General features: G+C 42.0%; 1 protein-coding gene across 9 annotated transcripts in view; it reads left to right on the top strand.

Annotated features, from left to right (window-relative positions):
* The window catches only part of DISC1 (DISC1 scaffold protein), a 354,242-nt gene that overhangs the window by 117,408 nt on the left and 216,387 nt on the right, over positions 1–20,447 (top strand). For all 9 annotated transcript variants that reach the window (XR_013377586.1, XR_013377585.1, XR_013377587.1 and 6 more), the window contains exons 5-6: positions 4,031–4,160; positions 8,132–8,367. Coding sequence is in view for 6 of the 9 variants with exons in the window: in XM_077894502.1 (XP_077750628.1) it covers positions 4,031–4,160; positions 8,132–8,367 (366 nt within the window). In the remaining 3 variants the exon portion in view is untranslated. The remainder of the gene's footprint in view (positions 1–4,030; positions 4,161–8,131; positions 8,368–20,447) is intronic.

Here is a 20,447-nt window from a genome sequence, read left to right as displayed (position 1 = left end):
AGCTGATAATCTTGCCAAGAGCCCAAATGGCACACTGTCCAGGAAAGGCCAGAAAGTGGGGATCAGTAGGATGCATCCCTGACCCCTCGATTCTTCTGCTGGTTCTCCTGGTGGCCAAGAGCAAGTCACTGAATCTCCTCTGCCACTGCTTCCTCAGTGACAAAACTGTGATAATAATATGTTCCTCCTTGGTCTGTAGTGAGAAGTGAGTGTGCTAAAAGTGATGTGTCCAGTGTACAGAAAATTCTCCGTTCGTACTAGTTTATTATCATCAGATTAAGCATTTTTTTTTACAATTATTACTGTGATTTGCCTTTACACACATGAATCAGAGTAACAGGTCCTAAAATAAATTTCTAAATTGCAAGGTCTGTTACAATAAGTAAGTGGTTTTGAGATTATTCAGAGAACCCGAATCTGTGTCAGGCCCACGAATACCAGCAAGGTTCCCTTTTCTGTAGCTGCTGCTTCCGAACTTAGAAGAGCTGAGGTGACATATTTTCTACCATTGTTTCTAAAAATAGTAGTGCTGCTTCATTGCGGTGCTTGGTGGGCTCACTCATTTGTAAATGCCACGTTAAGATTTAGGAAGTGGGAGACTCACTCTTACCTTGGAACTCCTATAATAATTGGTTTGAACCTTGGGTTGAGCATTTGTCTATTACCTTGTATTTTCCTTTTGGTGTGTTTGCCTTCCCTGCTCTTGTGCGGGAACCAAGTCTTGTTTACTGCTGGGTCCCTAGCACCAAGGACGAACCACAGCACAGGATGGGTGGGCTTAATAGTGTTTTCTTTTTCTAAATGAATGAATGAAATGGGCTGGAAGTGAAAGGAGATGAACAGCACAGATGTTAGGATGAGTTACTCATTTCCTTCCTCCCTCCCTCCCTCCCTCCCTCCCTCCCTCCCTTCCTTCCTTCCTTCCTTCCTTCCTTCCTTCCTTCCTTCCTTCCTTCCTTCCTTCCTTCCTTCCTTCCTCTTACAGCTGATGCAATATGCTACATTAGTTTCAGGTGTATGATTTAGTGATTTGACAAGTTTATACATTATGCTAAGTTTACCACAAGTGTAGCTACCATCCATCCTATTACATGGCAATTACGATATCATTGACTGTGTTCTTTGTGCTGTCTTGTATCCTGTGACTTACTTATCCTGTAACTAGAGGCCTGTACCTCCCTCTCTCCTTTACCCATTTAGCCCAACATCCCACCCCCACCCCTCTGGCAACCATCAGTTCATTCTCTGTATTTATAGGTCTGATTCTGCTTTTTGTTTGTTTATTCATTGGATATTTACCCAGAAAAAAGGAGAACACTAACCTGAAAAGATGTATGTACCTCTATGTTTATTGCAGTATTATTTACAATAGCCAAGCAGCCTAAATGTCCATAAACACACAAATGGTTAAGAAAAATGTGGTGTACACACACACACACACACACACACACACACAGGAATATTAGGCAGCCATCAAAAAGAATGACATTGTGCCATTTGTGACTGTGGATGGACATAGAGGGTATTATGCTAAGTGAAATAAGTTATACTGAGAAAGACAAATACCATATAAATCCATTCATAAATGGAATCTAAAAAAATGAGTTGCTCATTTTCTTTTCTGAGAAACATGGAGGGAGTGAGGCTCTATATGATTGCACAAATAAGAACGGGAAGCTTCATGTTCCTGCTTGATGAGCCCTGAAGTCAATACATGTGGCAGCCAAGTTCCAGCTATCTGGAAGGAGATTCCAGGGGAGGAAGGGACAGGTGTCCTTTATGCCTCAGACTATCAGAAGCTATAGACACCTACTTTGCCCTTGATCTTTTACATATGAAATGTGATTTATTTCAAACAGACATGTCTATTTTGTCCAAGGGCTATGACAATTGGCTATGTGAAACTATTTAAGTCAATAGTATGGCTACTTAATGTATATGGTAGAAAGCATTTCCACTGTAGTATTAGAAATAACATATGCTCATTATAGAAAACTTAGAAAATAAAAAATTGGCCAAAAGAAATAATTCTATGACCCAGAGGTGAGAGCTGATAACATTTTGGTGGATGTTTTCCTATATTTTGTATACATTTTTTTACAATAGTTGTTTTGTATTCTACATATTATCATAATAGCTGACTGAAAAAAATAGCAATAGATAGAGATCATTTTCCAGTGGTTACATCTTCTTTGGTGACCTAATTTTAGTGGCTGCATAACCCTTCTTTGTGTAGCTGTGCCATGGCTTACTGCTTTGCTCCTCATTTGGGGACACAATTGTGTGTTTTCAGTTTGGGGCTACTAAAAAATGTGTTATTTTTATAGCTAACCTTTGTGCACATCTGTAATTATTTACATATGATGAATTCTTAGAAGTGGGAATATAGGATCCGAAGTTATGTTGTATTTTATGCTAAATTCCTTTTCCCTTCTCTCACCAAGCAATGATGGTCCCTGAAAACATTTGCCACTTAAGTGAAAAGTGATATTTTGTGGTGTTTGGATTTGCATTGAAAAGTGTTTTTGATGGTAAACATTTTCCTTAACTCTTTGTAATTCCTTTGGTTGGATTTTAATTTATTTTTTATTTTTTTAAAAGGATTTTATTTATTTATTCATGACAGACACAGAGAGAGAGAGAGAGAAACAGAGAGAGAGACAGGCTCCATGCAGGGAGCCCGACGTGGGACTCAATCCTGGCTCTCTGGGATCACACCCTGGGCCAAAGGTGGCGCTAAACCACTGGGCCACCGGGGCCGCCCCTTTGGTTGGATTTTTAAAAAGACTTATTCATTCATGTTAGAGAGAGAGAAAGAGAGAGAGAGAGACAGAGAGAGAGAAGGAGCATGAGCAGGGGGAGGGAGAGGGAGAATCCTTGAGCAGACTCCCTGCCAAGCAGGGAGCCTGATGTGGGGCTTGATCCCAGGACCCAGAGATCATGACTTGAGCTGAAACCAGGAGTCGGCCACTGGCCACTTAACCGACTTAGCCACCTATGCACACCTGTTTGAATTTCTGATAGATGTGTTCGTCTTTATCTTCTTGGTTCGATAGGACTCTTGAAATTAGAAATATTTTTCCTTTTTATGGTACATGGCCAGTATTATTTTTCCCAACTTGTCATTCGCTTTTTTAGTTGGTGATGTTTTCCTAAACTTAGTTTCCCTGAATGGTTGACATAGGTTTGACATAAATTTTTGCTTGGGGTATATATTTTTTTTCTGTCCAACTGCATCGAGTTAGAAATTGAATACTTTAAGGATGAATTTGTCATCCGTTAAGGGTAAATGTCTTCAAGACCCCTGCAAAGCCTCAATCAAGCCTGTGCTGCATTTCCCCCAGCACTGCTTTGACCAAATGTGCCAGCTCCTGACAGAGCCAGATTTTAAGTGGTTTTTGACAGTCTTTTAGCAAGCCTTTTCTGAGAAGCTCTGACCCCAAGCATCTGTGGATCAGTCACAGCTCTTTTTAATCTCTGCAGCCACGACCGGCCCCTGGCATTTGGCTCTGTCTGAATGATCAAGCCAGCACTGTCCAATAAAATACAATGCAAACCATAGACATGATTTCAGATTATCCAGTAGCCACACTAAATAGATGCAAGAAGAAACAGGTGAAGTTAATTTTACAATATATTTAATGCAACCCAGTTCATCGAAAATATGATCATTCCAATATGTGATAAACACAAAAATTATAGAAATATTTTGCACTCTTTGTTTTCATTCGAAGTCTTTAAAATCTGGTGTGCATTGGACAGTGTCAGCACGTAGATAGTATATGTGATTAGGGGCCATAGGACGGGACAGGGCAGGCCTAAAAATAGCAGTTTGGCTTTGGGTAAAAGCAAAATCCCCAACAGAATGTAATTAAAACAGAAACTTACTTTAGGGACCTAGTTCCTCTGACCCGCCAAAGATGAGAACAGCTGGCGGCCACTTTGTGAAATTTCTTTCTCTGGACAGTTTTGTAGCTCCAAGGATTTCAGTTTCTTCACATCTGTATTAACATGCATATTGTACTTTAAGGGCCTGCAGTGATGACCCCCATACCACCCCCAGGATGGAGCCGAAGCTGTGGGAGCCCACTGCTCAGGACACCCTGCGTGTGTCCATCACCAGACGAGACTGGCTTCTTCAGGAGAAGCGGCAGCTGCAGGTGAGCAGGGGAAGGATGCTCAGAGAAATGAGAGCTTTGGCCAGCCACCCGTGAAGTCCAAAAGAGAGAGATGGGTGGAGTTGGCTGGAGGGCTGGTAGGAATCTCATTCCACAAAGAGGGGTTGAAAGCTCAGCGGTGTTTGTGCCCATTTTCAATATTCCTCATTACTTTTTGAATATGCTTTCCTTGTCTGCCAGGCCAATTTGTCACCTCTGATCATTTTGATCTTTATGAGGTTCTTTTGAAAGGCAGGAAGAAATGTGTTCTGTGAAAATCCTTCATGGAAAATTGTATTGAGTTGAAGTATGAGGAGCAGTTGTCAGGGGCAGAGTTGTAAGTGTGGGCTGGGCAAGGCTAGCGTGTCTGGGAAAAACCAGTAGATATCACATGAAAGTTCCAGATTGGCCCAGAGTGGTGGCCAGGAACCACTCAGGGGCCAGAAGTCTAGATGCAGCACAGAGTTAAGGCAGGAGGCTATCAGGTGCTCTGGAAGTGGACTCCCCCTGCCTGAGGCAGGGACCCTTGAAGTTGGGTCCATACCACCTGGAACCTACGGTCTCGAGACAGGAATGGAGGGTAACAGGGAGCATCTATGGAAGACAACGTGACTTCCAGGAAGAGTATGGGTCTTGAACACCTGAGTGCAAATCTTGGTTTAGGTTCTAAACAATGGAGTGAGTTTAGACTGTTTTATGGGCTTGGATGAGTTCTTGGACTGCCCTCCCATCCCTACCCCCTGGTTCAGAGTATTCTTATTACCTGAGCTTGCCCATCCAAGTCCCCATAACAGCAAGGTGGCAAAAGCCATCACAACTTGAAAATATTCTCCAGTAAACTGAATACGTCTATATTCAGTGAGTATCGTCCTAAAAGTTTGTGTTGTGATGTATGGGGTTCAGGAGCGAAGGGTCAAGAAAGAAATCTTGAGATGTCTTTGGTGCAAAAAGGTGGTTTTATTAAAGCATGGAGACAGGACCCATGGGCAGAAAGAGCCTCATTGGGTTTGAGGAGTGACTGATTATATGCTTTTAAGTTGGAAGGGGTTTGGGGAGAGTGTAAGTCTAAGAAATTTGGAAGCAAGGTTTCTAGGACCTTGAGGAGTCATTTACTGCTAGTAAATTCTTAGTCATGAAACCTTTCAGATGTATATCAGTGGGCCATATGTTTGGAGGATGATTAATAACATATATCTTTGTTGGGGGGTAGAGGTAAAGGAAGTTTCTGAAGGGATTTTTATATGTTAAAGAAGACTTACAGAATCCTGGAAGTCAAGCTAATGTCAAGCTGGGGTCGCTTTTTGCCTCTAGCAAAGTATTCACGTTGAGGCAGTTGAGTTCCTGGAGGAAGGTCACCCTGCTTGTCTCAAGTACTTGTCAGTGGACTGCAAAGGAAATTTGATTATTTTTCTTATATGTCTTTTGCTTTTGTTCTCCACATCACTTTGGGTAGCTGAAAATGTGAAATCTGGCTTTTGGTTTTGAACAATATTTAATATTTACAATATTAACAATATTTGAAAAATATTTACAATATTTTTCAGTAGCCTGCATAATTCCTTATGATGTCAGAATGTACAGAAAATAGTTTTATTTATTTATTTATTTATTTATTTTTAAAGATTTATTTTTTTTTAATTTTTATTTATTTATGATAGTCACAGAGAGAGAAAGAGAGGCAGAGACATAGGCAGAGGGAGAAGCAGGCTCCATGCACTGGGAGCCCGATGTGGGATTTGATCCTGGGTCTCCAGAATCGCGCCCTGGGCCAAAGGCAGGCGCCAAACCGCTGCGCCACCCAGGGATCCCCAGAAAATAGTTTTAGACTGGGATACTTAGTGTTTGAGGAGAATGTTCTCAGCAGAACTCTGGGGGAACGTGAATATTCATTTATTCAGCAGGTGTTTGAATGCCTCTTATATTCCAGATACTGTTTGAAATGCTTAGGATTTCTGTGAAGTTGATGTTCTAGTAGAGGTGGGCATGGGGAGATAGATAAGAAATGGCAAACATAATTAATTCTCAAGTTACGTCCTTACTATGTTGTAGGATGGTAAGAGCTATAATGCATAAGCTAAGATCAACCCATTGTGCAGTGAGATGGAAGCCAAGAGAGCAGCCACATGAAGGCCTGCAGTGGGGATGTGCCTCACATGTTCAGAGGGCAGCCAGCAGGCCAGGGTAGGGGAGAATAGTAGAGGACAAAGTCAGGGAGAAACGTCTTGGAGGACCTTGCACACCTTTATAAGCACTCGGGCTTCTGTCTGACTGCAGTGTGGCCATTGGAAGGTTTTAAGCAAAGCAGCAACATAATCTGACCACGTTTTAAAGAATCACTTTGACTTCTGTGTTAAGAATTGGGTGCTGGACCACTGTGGAAAAGCACTGTGGGTCTTCACAACATTAAAAATAGAATCATCATGCAATCAAGCAATTCCACTTCTGGCTATATATTCAAAAGAATTAAAATAAGGACCTCAAAGTGATGTTCAAAACAACATTTTTCACAACAGCCAAAAGTGGAAGCAACCCAAGTGTCCATCTACAGATGAATGGATAAGCCACATGTACTCCATCCACACAATGGAGTGCTATACAAACTTAAGAAGGAAGGAAATTCTGACACATGGTGCAACTTGGAAGAACCTTAAGGACATTATACTGAGTGAAATAAGCCGGTCACAAAGAAGGCAAATACTATGCTTCCACTTATATGAAGTTCCTAGGGATTCATAGAGACAGAAAGTAGAATGGCAGTTGCCAGGGGTTGGGGGAAGGATGGGGTAAATGGGGATCTGGAGTTTTGGTTTATAAGATGAAGAGGTCTTGGACAGGTGGTGCCAATGGTTGCACAGCAATATGAATGTACTTAATGCCATGGGACTGGCATTAAAAATGGTTAAGATGGTGAATTTCATGTTACATGCATTTTCCACAGTTACAAGGAAAGAAAACAATAGGATACGGGCAGAGGTGGAGGATGGGAGGTTAGTTGGGAAACAATGCCAATGATATTGTAACGATGGACCAATGGGAGACATATTATCTTCTTGGAGCATCTCAGGGGTGGATCTTCAGTACCAACCAACTAAGTCTCTACCCTCAGCTCAAACTGGAAATGGGGTCAGGAGGTAGAAGTTTTAGGTGATCTGTACTTGGATTTGAGCGACCACAGATAAGAGATGGGGAGACACCCAGGATCAGAGCTCTGCTCTTATTAGCCAGAAACCAACGCATGGGACATGGGAGTGTGGTGATTGAAAGAGTCTCATTTTAAATTCAGAGTGCTAAGGCAGTGAGATGCTTGTCTGCTCTAGCATCGTGCACACAATGGGCATTCACTCAATAACCTACTGTTTGTTTTATCCTTTGACCTCAAGATTGGATGATACTCTATAGATTCTTTGGATTTTTGTCTGCTATATTAGTGGAATTGAATTTATTTAATATTTTTATGAACTTTAGACTGCATAACACTATCTGCAGCATCCCATTGCTCCTTCAATCTTTTAGACTTAGCAAACTGTGATTTTTTAAATCTTTCTCTACATACTACATTTTCATGTTTGGGGACAGACCAACCAAGGATTGTTCCCTTTTCTTTTTCGGTCTGTGACCTGTGTTACCTGCTTAGTTCATACCTCAAACATACGACGTTTGCGACTCTATATTGTAGGTCTTCCGGCTCAAATGGAGTAAGTTATTAATATATTTGCTTGGTTCTTCCAAGTCAAATTCCTGGCTCACCCCCCATAATTATTGAATACTTGGGAGGGAATATCTTTCCTTACGCCAACTAATCAGAAATATAAAATTGGCGTGATTTTTCTACTTCAACAAACCTCCAAAAATCTGCCTGCCTTAGAAGGGGCTCTTGTACATATGGCCGACTCTCATTTAAAGGACTCTATCAGCAGAGCAGTTTGCCATGAGCAGGGTTAATTTATAAAATCTGGTTTCTCCATTCTCTACAGAAAGAAATCGAAGCTCTCCAAGCAAGAATGTCTGTGCTGGAAGCAAAAGATCAGCAGCTGAGAAGGGAAATAGAAGAGCAGGAGCAGCTTCTCCCATGGCAGGGCTATGACCTGACCACCCTAGTGGGCAGGCTGTCTCTGGGCGAGCTGCAGGAAGTCCGCAAGGCCTTGCATGACACCCTGGCCTTTGCCAACCAGATTCCCATCTGTGCAGAACCACCTGAAACCATAAGGAGGTATTGATTTCCTAATTGATTTGGAATCCCTCAACTCATTGACCAGTTTACAGGACTGATGTTACCTGCTGTCCCTCATACACAAATATTTTTCCAAGAAGGGCTCTAGTTTTTCAATAGAAGTGCTATTGTTATTTTGAGCAGGGAAAATTATTCATTGTATGGGGCAGTTCTGAATATTTGGAGACATTTTATATTCTGGCCACCCAATCTACCAAACGCCAGTATTCTTCTCCATTCTACTACGCACCCTCCCCATTTCCAGAGACCCCAAGGGCACCTTCTTTCTCTTTGAGATCTGTAGCAGCTCAGTTGGTTAGAGATTCTGATGCCAACCTTTGCTGAGGACGCTCATCTGGAGAGAGGTAAACTATATCTCTCACTGATGGAGGGGGTGAATCATTAAGAGGGGGCTACTCAATCATGACAGTATTTCTTTCAGGAAGAATGAATGGTTATTAATAATAGCTAGCATTTACTGAATGCTTACTCTTTGACAGGCACTGTGCTAAGCTTTAAAGGTTGCTTCTATTATTATATTTATTTTATAGATGAGGAAAAGAAAGTTCAAGAATGTTAGTAATTTGCCCACAGTCCTGATAAGAGGCAAAATTGATATTAAAATTCCTATTTGTTACTTCTCAGCCTAGCTTCTTATCCACTTACGGAGTGAGAATCTTTCCCGTGGTCTATATTGTGGAATATCTACAAGATACACTTCTATGTCTTGTCCTTCGGAGATCATGGACTTATCTTGGTGAAAGAACTCAAGCGTATGCATTTTAGCTAAAAAGTTGAGTAGTGCCCAAATGAACATGCAGATGGGAAGTAAGGACTGTGGGTGTTGTGAGTATAGAGCAACGGGAGAGATTCACGTTCTGCTTAGTTATGCTGAAGGCACTACTTCATAGGACTTACCACCTGTAGTGGTTGAGAATGTGGATTCTGCCATTTGATTTTCTGGGGGCGAATCCTTACTCAACAATGTAACAGCTGGGAGCCACTTATTACTTGGGGAAGGGGATGATGATAATAGGGCTGTTACATGGATCAACTCTTAATACATATAAAGCTCTGGTAACAGTGCCTGGATGGTAGTATGCACTTTACTGTGCTTACTGCTTGTCACGTTTATAATGGGATTCCAGGCTTCTGAAGGCCTTCAAACTGTCTGTCCCAACGTGTCTTAGGCTATTGAGTGAATCCTGGTCTCCTGTTATCCACATAGCATATACTATCCAGCCAAGAAAAGCAAGCCACGGATGCTACTCTAGGGAGGTGCTTAGGACTTCCTCTCATTCTCCTTTCAGCCCTAATATTTCCCTTCAGAAATCTAACCTCATGGCTCATGCTCATGGAGGAGAAGAGATTTGGATTGTTGCCAAATTTCAGCCAGAGGAAACTGACCATTGAATATGACTTGTGCTCTCCAGCTGCATCTTTGTACGTGTCCCTATACTATTGCCTCCACCTCTGAGGATCTTTCCCACACAGGGATGCTTCCAGTGTTCTCCTGTGGAAGTCACTCTACATCCATATGTGTATACACGCACACACATATACACATACAGAGGTATAGGTATAGATGATATATATATTATACTTTGTATATCATATGTCATATATGCACACATAACATGTACTGTATTATATACATGTATTATGTATAATATATAAGATGAAATATACATGTGAGTTTATAATTATGTTAACAAATACATATATTTATATTTGAGGCTTAAAATGATCCTTTTTTCATCCTACCATCCAGATGTGTCCTACTTATTTTTCCTTTTGCTTTTAACCACACAGAGATTTGTTATCCACCTCTCATCTTTCCCACAAGGTGATGACTTTTTGCCAGAAAAAGCTAGGGCATGCTTAACTTAGAATCCACTGCAGTGTTTAGCAAAGCCTCTGGGTTTTGAGTTGAATTCAAAGCATCCCTGCAGGTGTGCCCTGTCCTGTACAGAGATGCACAAGTTGTAGAGCAAGTGCTTTCTCACACACCAACTCACTGCGTTCAGAGCAGCCTGGGGTGGTAGGCGGGCTATTCTCCTTGTTCGCATTTTATGGATGAGGAAACAAAAACTCAGGAGCTTTTCCAGGTGAAGCAGCTACTAAGAGGCCTTCTCATATACATCCATAGCAGCCTTTGAGTCTGAGCTAATAGAAGATAGTTTCTTTCCAGAGATCCAAGGAAGTTCTTTCTCTTAGTCTAAAACAAGGATCTCCATTCTATGGCAGGCTGATAGAGCGAGGCCCTTGAACTTGGATCCTATTATTTCTAATCTGTTATTCTGCCTTAGTTCTCAGTCTGGAATGTTTATCATGAGCAGAACACTGCCAGCACTGAGCAGAGTTTTATGTTGCTGGGGAGTGACCACCCTGGGACATATCATAATCTGGGTGACACTGTAACAGGGGGTGACCCTTGGCATCTCCTTTATTTACTTAGTGGTACAGTCAGGCACCTCCCTGCCTTAGGACAGTTTGGGGTGTGTAGGTACAGATCAGTTTCCTTTCTTCCGCACGAGGGAGGTGAGGCTTCATGCTGTTTCTGGTCATAAATATTAACTGGAAAAATCATTGTTATTTTGTGGGCTTTCCGTTTAAGAAGGAAGACACACTTTTTCCAAACTGATGGGCTGCAGCATGGACTCCCAGAAATAGAGTGTTTGAAAGAAGCAAATGTGGAGTCATATGGCTCGATAGATCACAGATTGCTTGGTCTAGTATTTTTAACTAATTATACACAATACTGTTTGACTTAGTTTTTCCTATGAGATACTGGTTTTCTTTTCGAAGATGTTGACTTGACGGGGGCTATCTCATAGGTGCCCCAGCCAGAAGACTGCATCTTATATGCACCTACAGCTTTGTTGACCAGTGTCTGTTGTTTATGAGAATAGTTTCTTCTTAGGCCAGACGGAGGAGAGATCCTGACAAATTGTGAAACAGGCAAATCTTGAAGTTTTATGAAGAGAGGTTGTAGAGATTGGTATTGTTACAAATATGTGGAGAAGCAGACCACTCAGCGTCACAATTATTATTATCATCACTGATAAAGAATTTTCATAGAGATGAGCTATAAACTCAGGGTGTTGTCTGGGGAGAAGCTGTTTCTGATTTACTCAACTGGGTAATGTGCAAGTTCAAAGGGAAGGATATGCTTCTTCACTGGATAAACTACACAGTCAGCTTGAAAAGGAACTTCCTAATAGCACTTGGCATTTCTGAGCAAATCACTGATGGAGACTCTCTGCTTGCATGGCGCCATCATTTCTGACCATAGCTTGTTGGGAATCATCTGGTGGATGTCAGAGAAAGGCTGGAAGGAGAAGGTTGTATGAGGGAAAGAGAGAGCCAGTGACTTTTTATTTGGACATTTTAATAGAAACCAAAGCAGCAATTTGAATTTTCTAATGTGTGTGTTTTGGATCAATTATCTTTTAGCAGGGTGGAATGAGGAGCTGTCTTCTCAGAGATATCATAGCTGCCTTTTGATAGAGCCAACAGAAATGGTTTTCTTCCAATGACCAAGAGAATATTTTTTAATCCTCTGGGGAATCAGGAACTCCACAGTGTGGAAGCTGATAGAGCAGGGATGTAGAAAGGACAGGGCCCACTGCAGATATTTGTTTGAATTTCTCTATCCTGGGATTCCAAACCCTCAGCCTTAAAACAAATTCCTTGTTTCCTCTTACAAATTTTTATTTAATGGGAGAGGTCTAGATGGATGGCTTTTATCCAGTGAGCTGGATTCTCCAACCACATTAACCAGTCCTTCTCATTCCATTCCATACTGACTCCACTCCAATAATCCGTAATAGGATTGGGTGTTGGTGGGGGCAGTGTGGGGAGAAGGATAGGGGGCAGAGAAGGAAGGATGTGACAAGTTCTGGGGCTTTTCTTGGGCCACATCCCTGTATGTGAGGTGTGAGTTCCCATCTGTTTATGTGGCATAATTTTTTTTTTAATGTGGCATAAATTGAGGAGGGTCCTGACTTGCAGCTCACGTCTCTCCAGTGCCATTGGCTCAGCTCTCCTAACCCTTTATTGGTCTGTGTGCCTTGCACACCACGGAAGAGCCAGGCAGTGACCCTGTCCAGCAGCATGTGGCCAACTGTGAAGTGAGATAGGAATAATCAGAGTAATGACAATAGAGATGCAGGCTGTGGATGATACTTCCTAACATTCTTTAGATACCTGTGTCTGGCTCGTATTAGCCTGTGGTTGAGGTCTTTATCCCTCAGCTCCTGGAATTTCTCATGCTTCATGTGAAATGTGCTCTGGCAGCTCATGGATGAATTATTTCTTGGGCATTTGGAAGAAACGTGTCACATCTTTTTACAAACCATTGGCACAAACTGTGAAGCCAACTGAATCCCTAGTTACAAGGGGCTGGCTGGACCTTGCTTGATATGTCTGGGACCTTGGTCAGCATGACTGGGTAGCATGGGGTGCTCCCTCCTCCCTACAGTGTACTGCTCAGGGCTCCCCAGTGAGGGTGATGAACTGTTCAGGAGCTCAAGCATCCCTGTCACAGGTATCTGTGAGCATCCCAAGCCAGTATCAGGGCTCCTTTCAAGACAGATTTATATGAAATAAGAAAATTCAGCAGTTCACAATTGACTGGGGAAAAAAAAATCAGTAGTTGCACTTTCCCCTCAGATCCATATCTTGTGAGAATGAGGAGGCACCGTGAGCACAGCAAGGCCTGGATCCAGCACGTCCAGGAGGAGTGTGCTGGATCCTCAGAGTGTATGCAGGGAGGCAGCTGTGTGTGTCCCTGTGCCCACAGCTGATGAACAGGTGGCCCAAAGCAGAGTGACATGGAGACTTCAGGACATCCCTCAGGACTGCCAGTCTTTCTCCGTTTGTTGATTGTGTTCATTAGTTTCTCTTTCTGATCTTTGTTTCTCTACCTTCTCTGTCTTGTCTTTTCACCTGGTAGCTCTTTCAGGAGCAGTGACTTTATGGGACTAATCCATCAGAAATCATCTGGCAGAGTAGCTCTGTGGTTGCTAGAACCAATGTATAGGAGATACTGACTTTTCTATCTTTGTTGTAAAGCATACACCTCTATTTCCTCAGGAATCGCTGAGGCAGACAGTATTTGCCCAGAAAGTCAATGGGTTGAGATGGTGGCAGAGGAGCAAAGCAAGACTGGTGTGTCCTTGGAGCAGGGGTAGGCAGTGGCCTCCGTGTTCAGGACCACTCTGCAGATGTGCCTCTCAAATCTCACATTTATCATAGCTTGCTTTCTTACTGAGATTTGTAATAATAATCACATATTAATTTTAACATTGCTATTGTTTATAAAATGCTAATTTTTGCTCATCATAACCCTATAAAGTATCCTAGACAGTATATTGGTTTTATGCCCATTTTGCAGATGAGGCTGCTGAGGACCCCAGTTCACATAGTAGCAGTGTTCCAATATCTTTGCTATGGGGGTGGGGGAAGTAGTTAACACTGACAACCCAGGAGAGACCAAGGTTTCAAATCCAGTGCCCAGGCAGACAATGGAAAGAAGTCCAGCTAGCCAAAGCATGGGTCTGTGGATCCAAGCAAAAGAGAATGGGTGTCATTCCAGTGATGGTTGTCTCTGTGCTCCACAGATCACCTGGTGTCATCTGAGAGGGATCAGAGCAACCAGGTCTCTACACGCAGGCAGCCGACTATTTCAGGTCAGAGAGGTCCGCTGGCCATTCCAAAGAAAGGAATGGAGGAAGAAGGAGGATGGCACTACTTCCAAGGCCCGGCGCTATGGGAACTGGAAGTCTGGTTCATAACATGAAGGTTTGAACCAGATGATGTTGGAGATTCCTTCTGGATCTAGAACACTTTGTACTTTCAGATTTTGTGAAATCAGTTAAAACACACAGTGCTTAAAAACACAGTAATTCTGTTCCCAATAGCCCCCAGATGAGTTCCCCTGCCACGTTCGCTGGGCAGAACCTGACCATATGTGGGGCACCGTGTTCAAATTCTTTTCTCAGTGGGTTGGTGTTAATGACTAGCATGTCACCAGACACAGGCCAGAACTGAAGCCTGCGCTGTAGCTACTGTTCAGCGTTTGGAATGCAACTCACTACTGTATCCTCCCATTTCCTTTGGAAGGTCATCATTATAGGCAATGAGAAAAGTATACCAACCACAACTTGGAAGAGAAGAAGGGTTGGAAGGGAAGGAAGGGATTTGAAACAACCAACTCTCTGGCTGAGTACGGTTGCCACTCACCCCAAGAAGACAGGACCCTGGCTTCTGTGTTTGCTGAATGTATTTGAGAAGTGCAGGGGAGGAATCTCCCCTTATAGATTTTAAAAAAAAAAATGTCATTTTGTACTAGATTGAGTTTACTATGATTTTCTACAAATTCTCTGTGCTTTGTTTCCATCATGGAGTTTCCAGTGTGGGTCTGTGATTATTTAGGTAGGTTCTTCTTGGGAGGCTTGTAATTTGTAGACTCATCCATTTCTCTTTTATAATTTTGGAATCAGATTAACTGTTTTCAGCTAGAGCTCCAGGGATAGGAGATAATCATTTTAAACTGATTGCAGCCAGTTCTCCTAATATTGCAATTGCAAGTGATCTCTCAGCATACATGAATGCATGTGGCCTATTTTAAAAGTTTTTCTTCTGGTATTTCAATGTTTTATTTTCCACGATTATCATCTTGAGAACTGTTCTGTAGTTAACCTCTTTGCAATTTGGGTGTCTTCTACAATCTTCCACTCCTTTTCACCAAATTCTTTTATTCCTGGCATATTCCAAGAATGTTTCCCTGTTTGTAGGTTTTATGTTAGTATTCTCTGCTCTAACTCTTTGGCGTTAACACACCACTAGACTGTTCTTCCGGCCTTGAGCTGGAGGCTGAAAGCTCTTCCAGTGAAAGGTAATTCAGTTTTGGTCAGAAAGAACCTTTTCAAGTAGCTACAGGGAATAACCCCAGGTTGGAAATGGCAGCTCATTACTTGGTGGAAATTTAGTTAATTAAGAGTACTTCTGTCCCAAGCTGGTAAAGGGTGATTATTAATCCATCCTGTGCGGATTCCTAGGCTACTGGGATGACCTGAACCAGAATCTTTGGGGTTTTGTAGGTGTTTGCAGGGGGCCCCTGTGCTTTATACATTGGGGACATTTTCTTAAGATGTTCATCATGGCTGCTATATCATTACTACTGTGTACATCCTTTTGGACAAATTTCTTCAGCTTTCTTTTTGAGTTGTTTTGATATTGGTGTTTGATTTTTTTTTAAATTAAGTTACTTGTTTAGGCAACTGGATTTTCCCCTGCTGTTCATTCATTTTGTTCAGCAATGGTCTATTTTTTGCCATCTTTACCCAGTAAAATGTGTAAATCTTTAGTTTACCCACTGAAAAATTTTAGGAAATGAAATATATAATATTCTCCAGTTTCAGGAATATGACTGAACTGTTGATTTGTCAGCAGATTTTGAAAGAGTCTGAGAGAAATGTAAGATTTAAACTGATTGTGCAGGCTTTAGCTGTGCATATGCTTGTTCTTAGCCAGACAATAGGTAATTAAAGATGACTCAGAAAATCATCATAAACCCAAAGCAGAAAGTATAACCTTTTGGGCAAACTCCATAGTTATGGAAAGTCTGCATGTTTATAAATTTAGGAAAACAGTATACATTTAAAAATAATAGTATTAAGAAATGCAAGCAGTTCAGGGTAGTTCTTTAAAAAATCCTGGGAACAATGAGACATTACTTATTATTTAATAGTCAGAATTAAGGAAGTGATTGAAATGGAATCTGAAGTTGCCTTTGGATCACTTAACAGAGTAAACCCAGAGGCAGCTCATTTTCCACTAGGATCAAATTTTAGTGTTTCCAGGATTTAACTCACAGCAATTTGGTGGAGAAAATCTCTATAGCACAGAACTGAAATAGTTTTTGAATGTTTAAATACATTTGGGTTATGATAATAGTTGAAAATGTGGAGTCCACTTGGTTACCAGTCTTCAAAAAATAAGAGGCCAGTAATTTAGTTTCTCATTGTATGTGAATAGGTATCCCTGAATAACTTGAGAGGAAGGGGTAGAGAGGAGTACTTATGATCTGAATGTAAGGCTATTCATATTTTTCACTCCTGCTCTCATTTCCTCTTCATTAGACAGCATAAGATCCCTTACAGACAAATGCCTGCAAGTCAAAATGCTTCTGGCATATGAATTACAGTTACAGTTTGGAGTAAAGTGGTTTGAGAAGCACTGAAAGATCTGCTTGAATTAACACTTGGAGTATTTGGGCAAGCCAAATACCAAGTTAATCAGTTGAAAATAAAGCTGTGATTTTTAATGGCACTGGCCTCAGAGGCAAGCTGTGACTCCGTGATGTCAGGCAGTCTCCCAGTGGGGGGTGGGAACTGGCGTGTGCATGCACATGCACTGTATCTTATCCATATCAGCAAGACTGATCTTCATATCAGAAGACCTGAAATCCAGTACATTCAGTACCAGCACTCCTTTTCTCTGCTCTGTATTTCCACATCAGCGCCCTGACCACAGGAAGTCTTTCCTACGAAGCTGGAAATCCTTGTGCGCTCTCACTCGTTCTCTTTCTGCTATCTCCTTCGGGAGTACTTACACAAGCTTAGATGTATTTTATTAAGAAGAATTTATATCTCAATCTCAGTCTGCAGAGTTAGTTGGAGAAGTGAGGCTTTACCACAAAGTGAGGCTTTACCACAAAAACTCTGGAGTAACAGAGTGTAGTATTTTAGAGTTCGGACATAGGATCCCTGAAATTCAGAGAAAGACTCATTAAGTCACTAATGTGATCCATCCATATCCAGAGAACCAATTAAAGGGCTGAAAGTCTGAGTATTTCTCTGACCTCTTTTCTTTATTTCTTTCATTTAATCTCTTTTGCTTGGGGCAGAGAGGAAAACATCACATGTATTTTACTCTAGTTAAAAACCCATGTGCTTGATTTCTGTCAGATTACTCAAAACTACTTTCTTTTTTTTTTTTTTTTTTTTTATTTATTTATGATAGTCATACAGAGAGAGAGAGAGAGAGAGGCAGACACATAGGCAGAGAGAGAAGCAGGCTCCATGCACCGGGAGCCCGACGTGGGATTCGATCCCGGGTCTCCAGGATCGCGCCCTGGGCCAAAGGCAGGCGCCAAACCGCTGCGCCACCCAGGGATCCCCTCAAAACTACTTTCTTATTCTGCTACGGTAATGGTTATTCGTATGAATGCTTTATTAAAAACCTTTCGATATTTCATTCTGCCCAAGATCCCCAGGGTGAATATAAGTATCTGTCACATGAGCAGACACTGTGCCATGTTCCTGTGCTGCCAATGACCAGAACAGAGATTATGTGCTGTGCCAGCGGCAGTGAGGATGGCCACGGGGTACCAGAGCTCTGGTAACAAATCTCTCCCCACTGTACTATGCAGGCTTCCCAAAGAGTAAATGTCTCAAGTAACCAGCTCGATAGCTTTTAGAACCACATAGAATGGCTTGCTCCTGGTGAGTATTTGTGCCCTATCGTGCCTTCTCCGGATCCTCCAAAGTCTTGAGGAATTCTTGGCATTTTTGTTGTCTGTGCCCTGTGCATGTCCCACTGGTGACATGTGACATTATCAGCTGTGAGGCAAGAAGGGTTCAAAGAAGGAAAAAGGCCAAACTGATAAAACCTTGTATTTCCTAAAGCTGTTTTTGCTGTCATTTTCTTAACCACTTGCCCCTGACAGAAGGTTAGAGGACTGAGCAGTAATTGGCAAGGTTGTTAATGTCAACGGATTCCTGTATTTTTTTTTTTTTTTTTAATTTAAGACCCAAGTAATTCCTGTGCCTGAGTGGCTATCATTTTGACCTTTATATCATTTCTAACTTGTTTCAATAACAATCTCTCATTCTTAAACTTATTTTTACTAAATAATACATGGGATGGAACTACAAATGGGGAGAGGGAAAGAAGGGCAGGGAGAAGACTGTTTGGAGATGAAATTGATACTTCTCTTCCTTTCCCAGAGCTTTCTGCTAAAATGAGACTTCAGGATCAGGCCACATATACACAGGGAGGAGATGGACAGGCAGCTGCCAACAGATAGCAGCCTTTCTGCACAACTCTGTTCTGAGGGCTTAAAATCTGTGTCTTGCTTAGAAAAATAACAGACATCTGGCCTCTGTTTCTACCTCTGTCATCAAGGTCATCTGGCACTTTGTATAACCTATAGTAAAAGAACCTTGGATGGTAGGATTGAAAGTTTCTTAGAGATAATTTGGCTCAACTGCCTCACTTTGTGGGTAAGGAAATAGAGCTCCAGAAAAAGTGACTTTTTCCAAATCTTGCAGAGAGTTAGTGGAATGGTGGAATTCTCAGAGCCATTAATATTCTTTTATTCAGCAGAGGTCATATGAGACTAGGGACACAGTTTGTTCCTCAAAGGCCTGTCTTTGGGGCAGGTATGTGGTTGGCTTCCTGGGTGTGAGTCTAATGTGTCAGGCCAAGGCTGGTACCAAATGTGGTGGTGGCAGAAGGAAGCATTAAAAACAAGGGAAGACCACATAAAGTGAGAGAAGTTTCTCTAGGACATGAACACAATGGAGTTAATTCAGGCCCACCTGATAGCTGTGGCTCAGAGGAAGGAGACCAATGGAATACCTGATCAACCTTGTCTTCCCACCCTGACATCTGTCCTTCCTGCCCTGCTATTGTGATAGGTTTTATTTGTGAACACCCTGGCCTGCATGGCCAAGAAATATCCACACCTTCAAAGTAGCCACTGCCTGACGAGAGCTTGGGCCTGTAGGTATGTTCACTACAGTGTGTGTTCCATCCTTGAGAGGAATACCCTGAGAATACCCTGGGAGGAAGCAGTCTCATGGCTCTTTGGGAAGGCATTCTGGTCTTGGCTGCTTGGCCCAGCTCTGGATGGGCATGTACCTTTGGCCTCGTGGATGCTTCACTCCAAGAATACAGAGGATTAGGGCAGGACCCTCTGATACCTATATCTATGGGAAGTATTGAAAGTATTACTAAGAAAGGGTACATATTCAAGTTTCTTATAAGGCTTTTGAGTTATGCTTTCCTAAGTCTGGAGAAATAGGGAGTGAATAGTAGTTGGTTGCTATTTGACTGGAGTGTGAGATTCTTTAAACAAATAGATACCTAATGCAGCACTAGGCTATTGAGGAAGATTAGCAAAACACTCTAAGTTTTACAACTCTGAATTTTACAGAGTGACCCTCTGGCCTTGGCAGCCTCGCAGCAGAGAGGACTCATTTGCACTGGGTAGAGATAGCCTCCAGGCTGAGACCTCTGGGTGCCCTTTGCACAGTCCTGATCCTTACTTCTGACCTTCAAGCTCTCCACATGTCTCCCTCCCCATGCTAGTCTGCATTAATTTGTTAGGGCTGCCATAGCAAAGTACCACAGGTAGTGTCTTAAACACAGACATTTATTGTATTTAGGTGTCCAAGATCAAGGTATGGACAGGGCCGGTCTTTCTGAAGACTTTGAGGGAAGGATTTGTTCCAAGTCACTCTTCTTGGCTTGTAGGTGACATTCTTCTCCTTGTGTTTCTTCCCACTGTCTTCCTTCTATGTGTTTTTCTGAATCCAAATTTCTCCTTTTTATAAGGACACTAGTTATACTGGAGTAGGGCTCACTCTAACAGACTCTTTTTAACCAACTATATTTGCAATGACCCTATTTGCAAAAAAAGTCACATTATGAGATGCAGGGTGCAGGGTGATTAGGACTTCAAGATATAAATATTTGGGGAATACAATTCAGTTATACACAGTCTATTAAAGAAATCATCCAAAAGAGATAAATCAAAGAGAGCCAGAGTTCTAAGAGATGGGTTTCAGGAAGAGGAGTGGAGATCTTACTGAGTAGACTAGATTTTTAACCTCTTCTTCCTCATATGAAGCTCCACCTACAGCAAGATGGTCAAGAGCAGTCATGGCCTTTAATCTTCATTGATGTTGGGACAGTAGTGAGAGGTGGGGACAAAGATGGAGCCTCTCACCATCCTGTGGGTTGAGTATCCTCTGGTAGAGGTGTGGATGTCTCCACTGTGCCTCATC

This window comes from Canis aureus, chromosome 4 (genome assembly GCF_053574225.1).
Source record: "Canis aureus isolate CA01 chromosome 4, VMU_Caureus_v.1.0, whole genome shotgun sequence".
Taxonomy (NCBI): domain Eukaryota; kingdom Metazoa; phylum Chordata; class Mammalia; order Carnivora; family Canidae; genus Canis; species Canis aureus.
This window is presented reverse-complemented; position numbering and strand designations above follow the sequence as displayed.